Source organism: Vespa crabro, chromosome 6 (assembly GCF_910589235.1).
Source record: "Vespa crabro chromosome 6, iyVesCrab1.2, whole genome shotgun sequence".
Taxonomy (NCBI): Eukaryota; Metazoa; Arthropoda; class Insecta; order Hymenoptera; family Vespidae; genus Vespa; species Vespa crabro.
Genome location: NC_060960.1, coordinates 4,269,047 through 4,287,226, shown reverse-complemented (window position 1 = coordinate 4,287,226; position 18,180 = coordinate 4,269,047). Strand labels below are relative to the sequence as shown.

The 18,180-nt window shown below is 35.2% G+C and overlaps 1 protein-coding gene across 3 annotated transcripts in view; it reads left to right on the top strand.

The window, feature by feature from the left end:
* The window catches only part of LOC124425193 (tyrosine-protein phosphatase 10D), a 38,066-nt gene that overhangs the window by 15,829 nt on the left and 4,057 nt on the right, over positions 1-18,180 (top strand). Inside the window, exons 3-20 of one of the 3 annotated variants that reach the window (XM_046965200.1) lie at positions 8,316-8,562; positions 8,884-9,159; positions 9,250-9,456; positions 9,631-9,984; positions 10,091-10,263; positions 10,354-10,717; positions 10,807-11,079; positions 11,148-11,456; positions 11,807-12,085; positions 12,410-12,819; positions 13,020-13,397; positions 14,777-14,969; positions 15,356-15,370; positions 15,465-15,633; positions 15,998-16,250; positions 16,442-16,699; positions 16,773-17,157; positions 17,680-17,769. In XM_046965200.1, the coding sequence (XP_046821156.1) occupies positions 8,316-8,562; positions 8,884-9,159; positions 9,250-9,456; positions 9,631-9,984; positions 10,091-10,263; positions 10,354-10,717; positions 10,807-11,079; positions 11,148-11,456; positions 11,807-12,085; positions 12,410-12,819; positions 13,020-13,397; positions 14,777-14,969; positions 15,356-15,370; positions 15,465-15,633; positions 15,998-16,250; positions 16,442-16,699; positions 16,773-17,157; positions 17,680-17,741 (4,605 nt within the window). In that variant the 3' untranslated portion in view covers positions 17,742-17,769. The remainder of the gene's footprint in view (positions 1-8,315; positions 8,563-8,883; positions 9,160-9,249; positions 9,457-9,630; positions 9,985-10,090; positions 10,264-10,353; positions 10,718-10,806; positions 11,080-11,147; positions 11,457-11,806; positions 12,086-12,409; positions 12,820-13,019; positions 13,398-14,776; positions 14,970-15,355; positions 15,371-15,464; positions 15,634-15,997; positions 16,251-16,441; positions 16,700-16,772; positions 17,158-17,679; positions 17,770-18,180) is intronic. The other 2 variants (XM_046965201.1, XM_046965202.1) reach the window with 2 other exon arrangements.

Below are 18,180 nucleotides of genomic sequence, written 5' to 3'. Positions count from 1 at the left end.
ATGGTTAGGAAAATAATTACATTTATGATAACGAAACGATAATTCTTGGTAAAGCATGAATTGAATTTCACTTTTTTCAAAAGATCAGATTGATGGGTCAAAATCTTGTCGAAGAAGCGTTAACCTTGTCTATATACTAACTATCTATGTGATCGTACTACAAATAAGGTCGATGGTTGTTGAAAAACACAAGGAAGGAGTTCGTTTGAAAAGGGGGAGGATGGAGGTAAATAAGGCAAAAGAGTAATTGATTTCTTGAGTGCAAGATGTGCTCGCATGCACGCCGTTGGCGGCGGATGGCGTGGTGAACAGCTTGGCACGAGTTTTAGTGAGCCAAGCAACAGGTTTTGCTGATGTAAAGAAAATAAAGCACGCGAGTTACTAACTAAGAATCGCGCAAGTAGCCTGTTCGAAAAGAACCTAGTACAGGTGGTAACGGAGCGTGATTTGAATTTGTTAAAATTTCCGTGTACAATGTTCATTATTAGATCATCCAGATCGTTAAGCAAAATTTTGAATCGTCTTCGAGCCTTTAATCGAATTTTGTTTGTCACGTTCGATTGTAGCACGGAAATATCGCTGATGTATTTTTTCTTTCTATCACTTCTTTCTATTATCGTAAAACATTGTGAAAATTCTGATTTCATTTATATTTGTTCAATAGTCGATTATTTATTTGAATTTTTGATCAAGTCATAGGCAATTATTTGTTTTTAATTAATAAATTATATTTTGATAATTTTTTTCTTTTTTTTTTTGTTCTTCTAATAATCAGAGTCAATTATTTATAGGAAGGTATTGTATATATTCTGTACATATTTTCTTTTTTCATACAAGCGAGAGACGAAAGACTGCTGAAATTCTTTGCATCAAGAAAAAATAGAAAGTATCTTTTTTCTACTTTGAAGTTCGTTGCTTCGTCGATAGCTATCTTTTGCTTTCCTTTTTCAAAGTAATTTTTTCTTCTTATTCTTACTCTCCCTCGACGTCGTCCCTTTACATCCTGTTTGTCTTTGACGAGTTTGGAATCCCTTCGTTGGATTATTTGTGCCTTATTTTACGAAAGTTCCAGTATGCCCGGCACGACGATTCTCTTCTCTTATTTAGAGATTCGGAACTCGTCCATAATCCAGACCGCGACAAGTGCGTGTTTGTTCCTTTGTTTCTTTCCTTCTCAGTACATCAAGAAACAAAGGAAATTTCTGATTCCCTTCGTGTGTTCGTTGTGTATTCATTTATGCAAAATTTATGGAGAGTTTATTATCATTCTCTATCGATTTATTTTTTCACGTAATGGATTAAGTAAATCCATTACGATCCGTGTAATTTTATGTGAAAAATATAGCATTATAAAAAAATCGTTAATAAATAAAAGATCGCTGCTTCGACTATATATAATCTAATTTAATAAATTTAATTACTAAAAATGTTTCTATATATTCATACAGGATATGCGAATAATATAAAACATGTGTATATAGGACAAATGAATTTCTATTCTAAACAAGTTTATATATGTATATACATAGTGATATTATCAATATGTTAACGTCATATTGTTTTAAGAGAGTGTCACGTATAAAAATCAAAGCAATTAACGGCTTAGAACCGATCAAAAGGTATGCTATAGCTGGCAACTTGTTTCTGTTATCGGATACTAGGTCTGACGCCAATTTGAATCGATATTGAAAGATTTCCTAGCGCTTCTTAAGTACCAAGGATACTATGATTTTGAGGTGACGACAGGAAACTCGACACTTCGTTGTCGGTCGTCTAAAGATGCATGTACGAGAACGATAACGAGACATCATCGATGCTTTGTGAAAAGTTTTAAAAGCTAACGATAAGAGATGTATTTATGGAGTGGGGAGAATTTTAGATTCTTTGGAGAGATGCACTTATCCCAGAACTCGATACGTGATCGGACGGATCGTTTGAAAATAAAAAAGTTTTTTTTTTTTTGAGAGATATATAGAAATTAAAATTCATATCGCGAAATAATAAAACTTTCGATAGCAGTCGACTAAAGATCTTTCTATAAAATTATAAAATGGAATTTAAATAAAACTAGAATTACTGTAAAATAGAAATTAACTTTCTAATTTAAGAAAAACGTATTAAACTCTCTAATTTTTCTATTAAGAAAATCACGATATATTCCAATGGTAATTCTTATTAAAAAGTTATATCAGAAAATCCGTTTATGGTACATGCCAATTAACTTGCCAGGAAGCACGCAAGTGAGTGTGTTACCCACGACACTTTTCTACTTTCGTCATGCCATACATTTTTTTCGAATTGATCTCATGGTGATTATTTTCACCACTACTATATTCCATTTTTTATTAGTTAGACGTCATATTTTTTTTCTCTTTCTGGATTTCTGGCAAATTGCCAGATTCTGGTATTAAACGTTGCAACGATAAGTGTCAGCGACACGCACCCAAACTGAGACTGCCTATGACGCAAGTTCGAAGCCCGCAAAAATCTTCCAACGTCGTATCTTTCGTCTCGTGCCAAATTTTCTTTAATCTCGTGCTGGCGCTTCCAAAGAATCTCGATAGAATTCCTTGATATTCATCGCGTTAAACGTTATATGAGAAATATTTTTCCGTTTAGTGATGAAAAAAAAAAAATGACAGGATCAAAATTTAATTTTTTATTATTTTTATTACTAGACGAGTCATCATGGAATTATAAGAATGAAAATACTTTTTGAAAATGTTATCATTATCATTAATAATGTAGACTGATCATCTCGGCGTTTATGATTAAATCAGACTTCTTTATTTTCTTTGGAATTCATAAAATGATAATGTTTTTCTATGGAATTGTATTACTCGTAATATTTATCGTTATGATCATTCTTGCCTGTTTTCTTGACATTCTATGCGATTTTTGAATTTATTTTCTCGCTTTCGTTCGAATCATATGTCATTCGATGGAGATATACGTTTATTGGAAAGATAAAAAGGATGCTCGAAGCAATGCTCTGTGATTTATGAAGTCGTCATCGATCGAAGAGAGAAAAAAGAGACGGTGACAAGAAGATTGAAGAAGCCATATGCATTCGGAAAGATTAACGTACTTCATACATGCACCACTTTTGTGCGTGAGATGATTTTTATTCGTGTCACGAGAGTTACAAAGTCGATTGTGCATTTTTGATATAACAAGCAACATCGAGGAACTGCGACTTGAAAAGCGACAAGGTAGAACAAACAAAGAATGGAATAGAGAGAATCGAGACAACTTTGTCGAACAAAACTTCGTCTCGATTGAAAAATCTATGTAAGTCTTAAAAGTAAATCAAATATAATATTACAAATCTGTTTAAGAATAAATTATTTTCGCGTTTATGAATTATGACTTGATTGCGTTCCGGCATAGTTCTTAGTACATTAGGTGTTTAATCGATTTTATATAAATTAATGTAATCATCTAATAACTTTCATAGATTTTTGTAGAGATATGGGAAAGATATGGGAAAATTGATTATTATATTTTTTACATTAAGGAGACTTTATTTTTATTAGAAAATATACTTTTCATTTTTTAAACGTCACAACAAAAATTTTAGAAACATTTATGAGATCTGCAAAATTGATCGTCATTTACCGGGTGGGGGGGATCCCCTTTGACATTCAACGTGTTAATTGAAAGACGTATTGGACACTCTACGATGAGAATATATTACTACGATCGTTTTGAAACTAGATCATGCTCACGGATCGTTACAATAATAGAACAAATATTTTACCAAATTATCAATCAAGAAAATTATGATCTAAATTGACAATGTTAGTGATTTGTCCGATGTGATATTAAAATAAATGTTTAATATCGTACATCCTTGTAAACTTTATGTAGGACTATTTAAACATGACCAATATCATACATCCTTGTAAACTTTATGTAGGACTATTTAAACATGACCAATATCATACATCCTTGTAAACTTTATGTAGGACTATTTAAACATGACCAAGTTTTATCAACTTACCTAGCGACACTTTCCACATGTTAAACGTGAACGCGCTTGTATGCATACTTCAAGAAGAACTGGCTTTGCGAGTTTTGAAGAGCTAAAGAGAAGAGAGTTGTTCGTACAATATATCGAGGAGAAAGAGGGAGAAAGAGAGAGAGAGAGAGAGAGAGAGAAAGAGAGAGAGGGAGGGAGCTTGGGATAAAAGGAAACGCTCGCAGAGTGCGTGACGGGGGTCAACAGGAAGTAGCATCATCGTCCTCGTCGACGGCTGTACGATCGAACGACGCGTGCAAAGCAAGGGGAACGTCCCTTCGTTCGTTCAACAAGAAGAGAGAAAAAGAGAGGAGATACGCGTCGAGGCATTCCCGCATTCCAACATACCGTGAGTGCAACTCGATGTAATGACAGTCGTACGAAGAAGAGCCTGACGGCCAGTCAATGGCAACAAGGTGTAACTCGTAATATTTTTAGTACGTATCGACGTGAGCCTTACGATTCCTTTTGCCCACCAGCGAAAGTTCTTTCATTGTGTGTTAAACGATACGTATATATCGTTTTCTTGCGATTTTATCCTTTACTAGTTGTTCAAACTAGAAAGTATTTATCAATAATCTTAATTAAAATTCCACTTCATTGATTAATTTATTTATTTAACAATACGTCCTTCTCTTATCAAAGTTTATAAAAACTTGATAGATTTTAGGCAAATTTCAGTATGATTTTTCTATTATAATTATTATCACGAAATAAAATTAGTGAATCATTTACTTTCTTTATGGTGAAATTTAAGATCAAAATAATTATGTGACTATAATTGGTAAATATCTAAAATTTTTAATGTTTCATATTTCTATAAGGAATTACAGATTTGCATTCAAATATGATAAGATTAAAATATAACAAGTGTATAAGCGTATAAGTGTATAAGAAACTATTATTGGAATATACTTATCTTCAATTTGTAAGTAGTGATTTCTTCTTGTCATGAAAATTTTCGTAATTTTTCATTTTGAACAAATATTTTAATTAATTATATTTTCAAATGTTACCAGTGATATAATTGTAACCAAAATTGCATAATTTTTTTATCCAAGAACGAAAATTCATTGAAGGAATGTTGAGAATTTTCATTCGTCGCGCATTCTAATTACGGTCGTTAACGAAGCTGTACGTTGCTAATGTGCTTTTTAAAATCCGCCCTTTCTGAAAATGTATCATATTTTTTTTTTTTTTTTTATGTAATCGCAGACGCCCTGACCGCGTCTCTCTTTGACTTTGACGTTAGCCACGTTTTAATCATCATTGACGCAAGCAGAAAAAATTTTCTACCACGAATTGAATTTACCAGAGCAAATGGGATTCTTGTAGAACTTTCACATATGTACATTTATTTATATACATATACGTATGTGTACAGGATGTTCCAAAATAAGTATTATCATTTTAATTATTAAATATTATAGAAATAATGAATATTAAAAAAAAAATTGATAATACTGTGATAAAGATATTTTTGTATTGGCTCAAGTATTTTTAAAAATTGTTTTCTCTTCTCGTAGATTCGGAAATATTTAAATCGTAGTAGTTATTACAACACCCTACCTATATTATATGTACAACGGCAATACATGTATATACATATGCATAAATTTCTACCCTGCCGTTTTCTATCTTCTCCTCTTTTTTTTTTTTTTACTTTTCTTTTCCCGCTTTTAGTTCACTACCTTCTTCCTCATACCGTCGCTATTCGACCATTCAAACCTTCTTTGTACAATTAGAAGTCTCAGTCGTTGCAAACGACGAAAAGGGTTGCTGAGCAAGGGAGAGGTTAGAACGAAAGAAATTGAAAGAGTGAAAGAGAAAGAGGGAAGAGAGATCAATATGCATCTCTCTTACCAACACGACCGGATGTCGTCGGGAAAGAACACCTGAAAGAGTGGAAAATCCTCTTTTCCTACGTGTCAAAGTATTATTCGGAATTATTCATCCGTATAAGAAAAGAACAAAAAATAGATTTTTCAAAAGAGCAGCCGTTTTCGAAAAAAACGTTTTGCTTTCCAGTCAGTATGTTGTCCTCGTCACGCTTCAATAACGACTTTCATAGAATCAGGGTGGGCCTCGTTTTACGCCCGCTATGCTACTTCCGGTACGTCATGTAGCCAGATGTTTAGAATGGCTGTAATTCGTCGGAATACATATGCATTTTGTATTTCTCGTTTTCCTTCCTGTTGAGTCTGCCAATTATGCTTGTAAGGTACGATCATTCTCCTCGACTTTCCTTGTATTCATTAATGGCGTAGCTTGTTTCAAAAATCATATATTATCATCGAGATACGCGCATTGTATCCTCGCACCAAAATTAATCACACGCGCCGAACTGGAGTTAGGAGTTATTCTTAAATGAATATAGCCGAATTGTAACAAATGGATATATTTTAGAAATATACTGTTAAATATACAATTGCTACTACAATATATTTTATAAACGAGATTAACTGCGTTTTAATGTTTTATGTAGATTTTTACATAGTGAATTGGGAATACTGAATGATATCGATTAATTATCCGAAAAAACGCTTGGAGAAAATTAGAAAAAGGGAAAGGAAGAGAGAAAAATACGAGGAGTTTGTGTGAAAAGAATGAAAAAGGGAAAGAGTTATCCTTGATTAATTGGGATTTTGTCCGGATTATTACTTTCGAGGTTGTTTAAACATTCTTATATGCAGTTATTGATACCAAGTGGTCGTACTGCTGCGATTAAAAAAATAAATATTTCAAAAGTAAGTTTATGATGAGCGTTATAAATTGTTTGGCCTAGAAAACTTCGGTTGCTCGATCGAAGATATTCCAGAAAATTGAGCATTCAGGGAAATATCTAAATATAAATAAGCATTGGCCATGGTCTCTTAGTCGCGTTTTTCTATGGGATCTATGTAGCGAGTGTCTAAAGAAATTTCAAGGACAAGCATCTGGTGTTGCATTAAAAAACCTTTAGTTCAACGTTCAACCTACAAGGGTGTGCCATATGCGCTTCAACACTTCCCTTTGCGATTGGATTAGGAAAGCGTTGATGAAACTTTTTGAACTTCATTTATTTTTTATTAATTTTGTATACTTTTTACAAATATTTAAAGAAGCATTACTTAAACAATATATGATTTATGTAATTACATAGAAAATAGTTAGAATAGCAGAATTTTAATTAAACGAATACAACAATGCAAAACTAATTACATTTACACTTTTATATTACCATAAAAAGAAATAGAAGATCCTGTTTGATTATTTAACTTATATATGATTCTCGTTACCTGCGGTTTTGTCATAGTATATTTATACGTTTTCGCAATATCTATCACTACTAATTACGTTATTATATCTGTTAGAATAATGTGCTATTAAAGTGAACTACTATATCTATAAATCTTTTTGTGATTTACGATGAACCGTGACGTTACCGATAAAATTCGAAGAAAAAAGGATGTAATTACGTTTGAATCCAATGTTAGATTCGTTAGAATCGAGGAAATTACGAAGAGTATAGTACGATAAACGGACGTACATACCTACATGCGGAAGAGAGCTCACTATCGACCGACTCGCCATTTGTTACGAGTTTTCGTGGGGGAGAAAGCGAGTCTTCTCGAAGCGCGCCGGGAGGTCACGCCTCTCTCGTTAAAACAAGCAAACGCACGATCGTAGTATAAACGTGTACACATTATTGGGTAAACATTTTTCCGCGAAAAAACGTGCTCGTTGGTGATTAATTTTAAAAAAAGCTACATCAAAATTGGACTATGGTATCTATGATAAGAAAAAAATATTTTCCAAATGAAATAAGATTTACTCGATTCGTCTTTTCCGCGTATGAACCTTGATTAGTGAGGTGCATGCTCTTGATGATTTCTAACGGACTTAGCGTGTATACACTGACTCGTTTCACAAGTCAGGGTTACAATAGCGCTACGATAAAGTCGTGAGAATCATCAAGCGCGAACGATGATCTTGAAACATAAAGCAAATCTCTGTTTTTCTTCCTTTCTTTTTGTTTCTCGCAAAGACGAGGACTATAATCCTATGATAATATGATACGAAATTCCATTGTGTTGCAGTGAAATTCTTATTTATCGAGATTTCATCGAAACATTGTTTGTTTCGTACATAAGATTCAGAAGATTTTTTATTAAAGAATATGCAGTTGATCACTCGTGGTTTTAATTTACTTTATTTACTATAAATTTAATTAACTATTTTAATTTATCACTTCAAAAATAGATACGAAAATCTCGTCGCATTGATATTTTGCTCTATTTTTTGTTTTTCTTAGGTCTCCTATTCGGCCGATCTAGCGATCGAAATTCCAGGTAATTTGAGTCAAGGCGGTTCTTGGTACCGACTGGATTACAGTCCTGCTGTTGGTTATCCACAGCCAAACACTACTATAGCCGCAATAGACATCGGTGATGTTATCAAGTTCAGGGATGGTCTTCCGGGTACAAAATATGAGTTTTGGCTATACTACAGTAACGGCACTCTTCACGATTGGCTCACGTGGGCTGCTTCGATCACGACAGGTATAAAGTGTAAATAACATTAATACCTTTCTAAAATTCTTAGAACATAAACGTATACATATACGAAGTTCGAAAATATACTCCTGATATTCAGGCTGTATATATTTCAAACACGTTCTGACATGCATTTTAATGAAAACGAGCCGAGCCACGTTCCGTGGAAGTTTTTTCCGAACATGTATGTTCAATCACGAATATTTTCAACGATTCGAATAAACGTTCGTTGAGAATGATAAAGAAAACGTATTTTATTGGAAAGAATACAAATTGATGGATGTGACAGACGTGTCACATAATTCATGATAATTGTTCGCGCTTCAGCACCGGATCCACCCTCCAATTTGACCGTATCTGTTCGCAATGGGAAAACCGCGATCGTATATTGGTCGCCGCCAGCCCAGGGCAATTATTCTGGTTTCCGCCTGAGGGTACAAAGCTTCAGCGACACCGGAAATCCAAGGACGAGTGTGATACCCGCCGATGCCGTGCCCTATACACTTCGTGATCTGACGCCCGGGGCGACATACTCCCTTCAACTCTTCACGGTGCTGGACACCAAAGAGAGTGTGGCCTACACAAGCAGGAACTTTACAACCAGTAACGTTTCTCTTTTATTACTCATCGATTAACATAGACATTTTAATGGAGTATTCGTGATAATTCATTTAATTTGCTTTCTTTCGTTAGAACCAAATACGCCAGGGAAGTTCATCGTGTGGTTTAGAAATGAGACTACGTTATTGGTACTCTGGCAGCCACCTTATCCTGCTGGGATTTATACCCACTACAAAGTTAGCATTGATCCCAAGGATGCGATCGAATCGGTCCTTTATGTGGAGAAAGAAGGTGAACCACCTGGACCAGCTCAGGCTGCGTTCAAAGGACTCGTTCCTGGTACGTGTCTATGATTTAAATAAAATTATGGGTTAAATATTCCTTGCCTAAAAGCGGTATTATTTTCGTAAAAAGTGAAAGAGACAGCGAACGTATAATTTTTCTGGTTGCAATTGTAAAAGAGTGTGAATAATTCATGTTGACCGATATAATTTCTTTTTATTATTCATACAGGTCGAGCTTACAACATTTCGGTACAAACAGTTTCTGAAGATGAGACCTCGACTCCAACGACTGCTCAATATCGTACCGTACCATTGCGACCTTTGAACGTAACTTTTGACAAATCTTCTATAACATCTACTTCATTTAGAGTGTTCTGGAAACCACCGAATGGAACATCCGAGTTCGACAAATATCAGATATCTCTCGGCGGTAATCGAAGACTCGCACCTGTTACTAAAAACCGGGATGATGAAAGTAGATTGGAATTTAAGGACTTGGAACCTGGAAAAACATATCAGGTTGTTGTAAAAACGGTCTCTGGCAAGGTCACCAGTTGGCCAGCTAGTGGTGACGTTACTCTCAGTAAGTTCTTTTCATTTTCTTTTTTTTCTTTTTTCGATAAACACAATGTATTATTATTTTTTACATTTGTGTCATACAAATATTTATATTGCCATTTTTTGTTCAGAACCATTACCGGTCCGAGATCTTCGAGCAGACATCGATGAGAGAACAGGTATGGTTGAAGTATCATGGAATCCGGAAAATAGTAGTACGCAAGATAGTTATAAGCTTCAGTATCATGAAGTGGAAACGACTATCGGTGGTGATAGCAACACTTTAACAACTGATAAAAACAGAGTAAGACATTTTATTCCAAAAAGAAAGAAAAAAAGGACAAAAAAATAATTAAAAAAGATTACTTTTTTATATCATCATTTTTTATTACAGGTCACATTGGAAGCTCTGCTGCCAGGTCGAAATTATTCCATAATCATCCAAGCGATCAGCAGTAAAGTTGAATCAAATGAGACAGTACTTTATCAAGTAACACGTCCGTCTAGTCCGATAATCGAAGATTTGAAATCGATCGAGAAAGGTTTGAATATATCCTGGAAGAGTGATGTAAACTCCAGGCAAGAAAAGTTCGAGGTGACGCACAACAGAAACGATACAGGCGAAAGTGCGACCACCTTGACCACAGAGTCGCACATTGTTTTAGAAGATCTTTATCCTGGTGCGGGATATGAGGTCAAGGTTTTCGCTATTAGTCATGGCCTTAGGAGCGAGCCGCATGCACACTTTCAAGCAGTCCGTGAGTGAACCTTTAAATATGCAATATTTACATGTGTCCATGAGAAATGAAGACAACGATGATTAAGTTTAAACTTTTCAATTTTCCAGTGCCTCATCCACCAAAGAATTTGAGCATTGAAAAAGTTACCAGTAACACAGTACTTGTCCATTGGGAAGCACCAACGGATTCAATATTTTCTGAATATTCTATTAGATATCGTACGGAAGACGAACCAAGATGGGTAAAGCTTCCAAGTGTTCGAGAAATTGGCGAAGCGGAAGTCGCCGATATGACACCAGGAGAGAGATACACGATACAAGTAAATACTGTAAGCTATGGAGTAGAAAGTTTACATCCCTTACAAGTAAATCATACAATTCGTAAGTATATTTCTTTGCGAATGATGTACTTTATAACAATGTTCTCATGTACAACGATTATTTCTTAGGACCAAATCCAGTATTAAACATTCATCCAATCGTGGATTCAACGAATGTGACATTAGAGTGGCCAAGACCCGAAGGTAGGATTGAAACCTACGTGATAAGATGGTGGCCTGTCGAGAATCCGCAAGATATAAGAGCAAAAAATGTCACTGAAAGCCCCGAAATTTCTGCTCTTATCTTCGACGAGAACACCGTTCATACGGAAAGAGTACTCGTTGGCGATCTGATGCCAGGGATGCAGTATTCCTTCATCGTCTATACCATATCTTATGATCTAGTCAGTGAAATCACCAATTTAACGACAAGAACAAGTGAGTAGTCAGTCTCTCGAGGTCAAACGAATGAAATTTGATTTTTGTGTTTTCATTTCAAGTGAGTAAACTATCTTTGTTTGACGCAATGCTTAACGAATTCTGTACGTGCATATGTGCTAATAGAATATTATGTGACTCAATTCATCGTTTATTCTTATCTTTTTTGTCTCTCACGACTAATCTGTAAACAGACGAATCTTATGTTTTTCTTTCACATTTCCTCGCTTACTACGTCGCTTTTGAGATAAAAGAGACAGGACAGTACAAGATGTACGCGCCGATGTTTACTCATAAATAGGCGAATTAAAATTAATCCGGATAAAAGAAAACGACTCTGTCGAATCCAGTGCCGCTGATCCAGTCCGAAGTCGTGGTGGTGGTAGATCGCGATCAACCGGGCTCTTTAACGCTAAGGTACACCCCAACACCGATTCAATCATCGAAATTCGATCTTTATCGCTTTCGGATCAACGACGAGAACAATACGACTAAGGAGCGTCGTGTAGATGATACTGATACGAAGGTCACCTTTACTGGCCTTACACCCGGTAGGCTTTACCAAGTGACTGTGTGGACTGTCAGTGACAACGTGGAAAGTCGACCATTGATTAGACAGGATAGACTCTGTAAGTATTTTTCTCTGAAATGGGATCGAAAAAGACGAGTCTTACTTTTCTCGATCAGCGCGTACGTACGACTATGTATTTGATTTGTGTTCCTCATTTTTCTTTTAACGTACCGTGAGACAGTACGCTTATAATGCCACATCGAAACGTGGTATATTCATTTTATCGCGTGTTTACATTTTTGCTTGATAAGCTTAATTTCATTGTTAGCAAGAAGGATAATTGCAAATTCGGTGAACGGTTCGGATCCAAACGACATATCGCATTACAGTATACCTTCGGAATAAATTCAAGAAAACTCAAACGCGAGGATCTCGTTTTCAGATCCTGAACCGATCACTACGATAAATGCGACCGACGTTAACGATACCAGGATTACGTTGACTTGGGACGTGCCACGAGGAGAATATGACACTTTCGAAGTGCAGTATATAAACACCGAAGGCAACTACATCCAAAATTTAACATCTGTTAACACGATAACCATATCCGACTTGAAGCCATATAGAAATTACACGTTCACGTTGGTCGTTCGCTCAGGAACTGAATCATCCTATTTGAGGGTGTCGAATCCGCTTAGTGCCAGTTTCACCACGAGCGAATCTTATCCTGGTAGAGTGGACAAGTTTTATCCAACGGATATACAACCTAGTGAGATCAGCTTCGAATGGTACTTGCCGAGTCAGGAGCATAATGGTATCATCAGAAAGTACAGCATCACTTATGGCTTGGAGGTTAGTTTCTTGAAATAAAATTTTACCATGATTATTAAATATTCAATGTCTATGTTCATTGAGATTGAAAATTGATAGCCATCAATGACTAAATAACAAGATAAATAACATAAAGGAGAAGCACGTGACAACATTTTAGGAATCTTAATGCGTCATTGTTAATCGATCATTGCGTTAATTGTTTCTCCGCATTCCCTCAGGGCTCAACGCACACGCAAATGCAAGACTTCAGGTCAATTGAATTTCGTGGTGTCATAAAATCCCTCATACCTGGCAAGACGTACCTCTTTCGCATTCAAGCCGAGACGAAGGTCGGTTACGGGCCTGAAGTAGTTTGGAAACAAAAGATGCCAATAAGGGCACCACCAAAACCGCCCACTCAAGTTGTACCAACCGAGGTCTGTAGGAGCAGTACTACGATACAAATACGGTTTAGAAAGAATTACTTCAGCGAACAAAATGGTGCTGTAATTTCGTATACTATCATCGTTGCTGAAGATGACAGCAAAAATGCATCTGGTCTTGAAATGCCTAGCTGGAGAGACGTTCAGGCTTATAGCATTTGGCCTCCTTATCAGGTAAACATTACTTTCGATATTCTTTTTCTTATTAAAAAAGAAGAAAAGCAATGAAGAAGAAAAGGAAAATATTCGTTAATTATTTTCACGAATCGATTACCATATTGTAATTTTTATTCAAAGCAAAATTGTGCCACTATCACGAGGATAATTTTCCACTGTAACATCTTAGCACGTATGATTACGTAAAACAATGTGTTCGACATGATTGGATGACTGTGCGTAATCCTTTTTTGTATATATCTCAATGTAGGAGTTAATAGTCCATGGAAATTGCTATATCCGGTTCATCATCGATTTTTTAACGATACATCTAGTAAAGAAATAACGAATTCTTCTTCGATATAGACTTCACTTTGCCATTTAAACTAATGTCAAACGTATTGACGTTGCTATATCGCGAGATAGCAGATGTGAATAATCAATTCAACAAATTATTCCAAATGGCTCATTAACTTGTAAGATCACGGACATGTCGCATAAACGACTCACTATTACACTTGCATCACGGACAACCGTATAACTTTGAATCTCCTTCGTCTCTAACGCGATATGTGCAATGCTATACGAAACGATAGAAGTACTCAACAATACTGTAGTAGCTATCGGAGCTTCTAATCGAGAACACGCATGAAAGAGATGGACACTTTGAAGAATCTTATCGTGAATACTAGTAGATTAATCGTTCAGGTGAAGTTTCTTTGATAAAATCTTGTTATCCTTCCGTCAAAGACTTATGATTTACGAAAGTTCAACAGCTTATAAGTTTGAAGTGATTACGTGACTTGTACGTTTGTTCTTAAATTGACAAACGCGGAGATTGAAGTAGTGTTTTTATAATCTGATTATATGAATAATTATGAGTAGAAAATTAATATCACGATGTTTCTTGCGAATTGAAAAATGAACGGGAGAGAACTTTTTATTTTTAACTCAACAAATGATTTCTTGAAATCTTTGTTATACGAAAATACAGATGAATGGTAATATTATTATACTATATAATATGGATTTAAAATAATGAATTAATTCATCTGATAAAAATTCCAAGGAAATTATATTTCGTGTATAACGTGAAATCACTTTGAAACCGAAAATAGACTTGATTCGTTTTAATCATTACATATGCAAAATATGACTCATACTTGCACTTGGTGATAATTTAACTTAACTCTTCGTACCTCTGCTAGCTTATTGCGCAATGTACATTGTTATAATCTAATTGTTAATGCGATTTCATTAATATTATAATCACGAATGAATAATATCATGAATGAAAAACTTACATCAGATTTGCATGTAGGTTATTGATAGTGGATGTAGGTAATGATAATGGATATATCTTTCTTATATATAACGATTCATTTTCATTTTTTTAGGTCATGGAGCCTTATTATCCTTTTAAAAATGGATCGGTAGAAGACTTTACGATCGGGTCTGAAAATTGTGACAACAAAATTGGCTATTGTAACGGACCCCTAAAATCTGGTTCAACCTACAGAGTAAAAGTACGAGCTTTTACAGCTCCTGACATGTTCACGGATACCAGCTATAGTTTTCCAATTCAAACAGGTGAGAGCGATCGAGCGAAAATATATTAAATTTGTAGCATTTGTCTATAATAGATACGATACTAAAAATAACTTGAAATAATTGAGTTGATTAAAATAAAATTCACATTGATTGCTTTTCATTTATTTATTTTCAATAATTTCAATATTTTCTTTCAATTGTTTATAATAGAGATAAAAAATATTGAAACAAATAGAAATAGCATGATCTAATTTATTTTATTAATTTAATGATTTCAATCAAAATGTTTATCTCTTATTCTCATAAAATTCGATATCATCGCGTGTTTCATACGTTCATTATTAATATATATTACAAAAGTGAGCATATTAGTAAAAACATCACTAAATTCATGCCTCGTTATTTCGTGTACATGTCTGTCCAAGGATTGCTGCTGGCAGGTAATTATGGTTGTGTAACTTATGCAAATCGTTTTCCATAATACGCTTGATGCAAGATAAATAATATTCGGTATTCGCCGTGTTTGTTGAACAGATAAGGATAACACAGCTATCATAGTTGGAGTAACTGTCCCGATTGTTCTTCTATTGTCTTTATTGGGTATCGGCTTGCTCGTGAGGAGAAGACGAAGCCAAGGAAGAAAGACTACTGAGACCAGAGCCACAGATAATTTATCTTTACCAGATAGTGTTATAGAAACGAGGTAAACTGTTCAGTTTATGTCTAAAGATATCTAGAAGGGAAATATTTTCATTTTTATGATGACGTAAATGATGAATAGCAATATCGTACATAATTTCTCACTGTACGATATCAACTGTCATTACTTGTTTTTTTTATTTCGTTAAAATGAGTCTTTTGTTTATTCATTTCTTTTAATCGATTTCCAAGTAGGCTTTTAATCGTTAATCATTCAAATCAATATAAAGGAGTATAGAAAACGTAGTTGATGTAGGTTATGTCGATAGAAATGCATTGTAGATGGTAAAACGTGCAGATCATTATACTTATGAAACCCGGCTTAATGATGTGCGATTTTTTTTTTAATTCGAATTATTTCTTTACAGTCGTCCCATTAAAGTAGAAGATTTTTCTGAACACTATAGAAATATGTCGGCGGATTCAGATTTTCGCTTTTCGGAAGAATTCGAGGAGCTTAAGCACGTTGGGAGGGATCAACCTTGTACTGCTGCTGACTTACCATGTAACAGACCAAAAAATCGTTTTACGAATATATTACCTTACGATCACAGCAGATTTAAATTACAACCGGTAGACGACGAAGAGGGCTCGGATTATATAAACGCTAATTATGTTCCTGTAAGTAAAACAAAAAGATAAAATATTTTTAGTTTAATCGAAGATCATAATAATAATGATCTTTGATAATAATCGAAGAATTAACCAAAGAATAATTTTAATACTTAAGCGTATGCATATATATATAATTTTTGTGATGGATGTCTTAATCATCGTTTTGACTTAATACGATGCATTTTACATTGTATCAGGGTCATAATTCACCAAGAGAGTTTATCGTAACGCAAGGTCCTTTACACTCAACGCGTGATGATTTCTGGAGAATGGTGTGGGAGAGTAATAGCAGAGCTATCGTGATGCTCACGCGATGTATCGAAAAGGGTAGGGAGAAGTGCGATCATTATTGGCCCATGGATACTTTGCCGGTTTACTATGGTGATATTTGTGTAACGATATTAAACGAGGCGCATTATCCAGATTGGAGTATCACGGAGTTCATGTTGTGCAGGGTATTTTTGAATTTTTGTTTTCTTTTGTCTCACGTTAATCGAATGTTAGAAATCAATCTATCGTCTTTATCAGGGGGACGTGAAAAGGGTGATACAACATTTCCATTTCACAACATGGCCAGATTTTGGTGTTCCAAGTCCACCCCAAACATTAGCAAGATTTGTTCGAGCTTTCCGAGAACGAGTAAGACCAGATCAACGACCAATAGTCGTTCATTGTAGCGCTGGTGTAGGACGTAGTGGTACATTTATCACGTTAGATAGGATACTTCAACAGATCTTGGTATCGAAATACGTTGATATTTTTGGAATTGTTTGGGCTATGAGAAAGGAGAGAGTTTGGATGGTACAGACTGAGCAACAATACATCTGCATACACCAGTGTCTTCTTGCTGTCTTAGAAGGACAAGACACTACAGGACCACCTCGTGAGATTCATGACAATCAAGGGTTCGAAGGTGAGTTCACATCTTTGTTTTGTCTCAGTACTTACAAGTATTTCTATTTCTATGTCAGATATACGTCGAGTCGTGTAATTTGCGGTGCATGGAAACAGGAGAAGCGATAGAATCTCGATAATGTTTGGGAAACTATCTCAAATTTGTATTCGTGTTTCACATTTGAATTTCATGATTAATCTTTCGATGATACGATTTTTTTTTCGTATAATTTAAAAATACTTCTATTCGCTGTCAAATATGAGACACGAACACGAATTTTTTTTCTTGTCGCCTGATATGAAAATTTGATACAAAAGTTCGTTGAAGCATTTGTCTAATATCGATGAAAATAAGATCATTTTTATAATGGTGGCGGTAAATAAAATAATGAGTAGTGTGGTAACGGAGGCCAGTTTTGAGAGTAGAAGAAAAGAAGGAAGAGAAAGTAGGTGTTTCGCTTTTTGGTAATCAAAATCGTATCGCCTCGTTGTATAGTCACTGACCACACCTTTTGCTACCTTTTATAACATTTGAATCCAGGAAAGAATCGAAGCTCGGTCGAAAACGCTAAGAGTCCTGCCGAGGATGAAAAGGAGAGGTGACCTTCGAACTCCGAATCCTGCGTCGATGGTAATTTCGACCGTCGCTTTTTCTCTCCGTGCACGAACTTGAATGTGTTGCATCTGTTAACATGATATCATTATACACATAAATCAACGTATATATAATATACGTGTATATATGTATATACACCTATATGACGCGCATAGTGATGCATGCAAGATGATCATGACGATAAAACACGAAAGAAGGCGGAGGAACTTGGCCGTGGAAAAAGTCCGCTGATCGTTAGAATTTTGCGTAATAGAAAATTCATTGTTTGCATTAATAGGCAAATAAATGAAAAGCCAAAAAAAAAGTAGAAAGAAAGAACTTTTCAACAACGTTGCTGCCGCCTCTGCATTGGTGCGATGTTCGCCAAAAGATTTGCCTGCCTACGTATTAACAGCTTTAGTGCAAAAATCTTTTATTCTGTGCAAA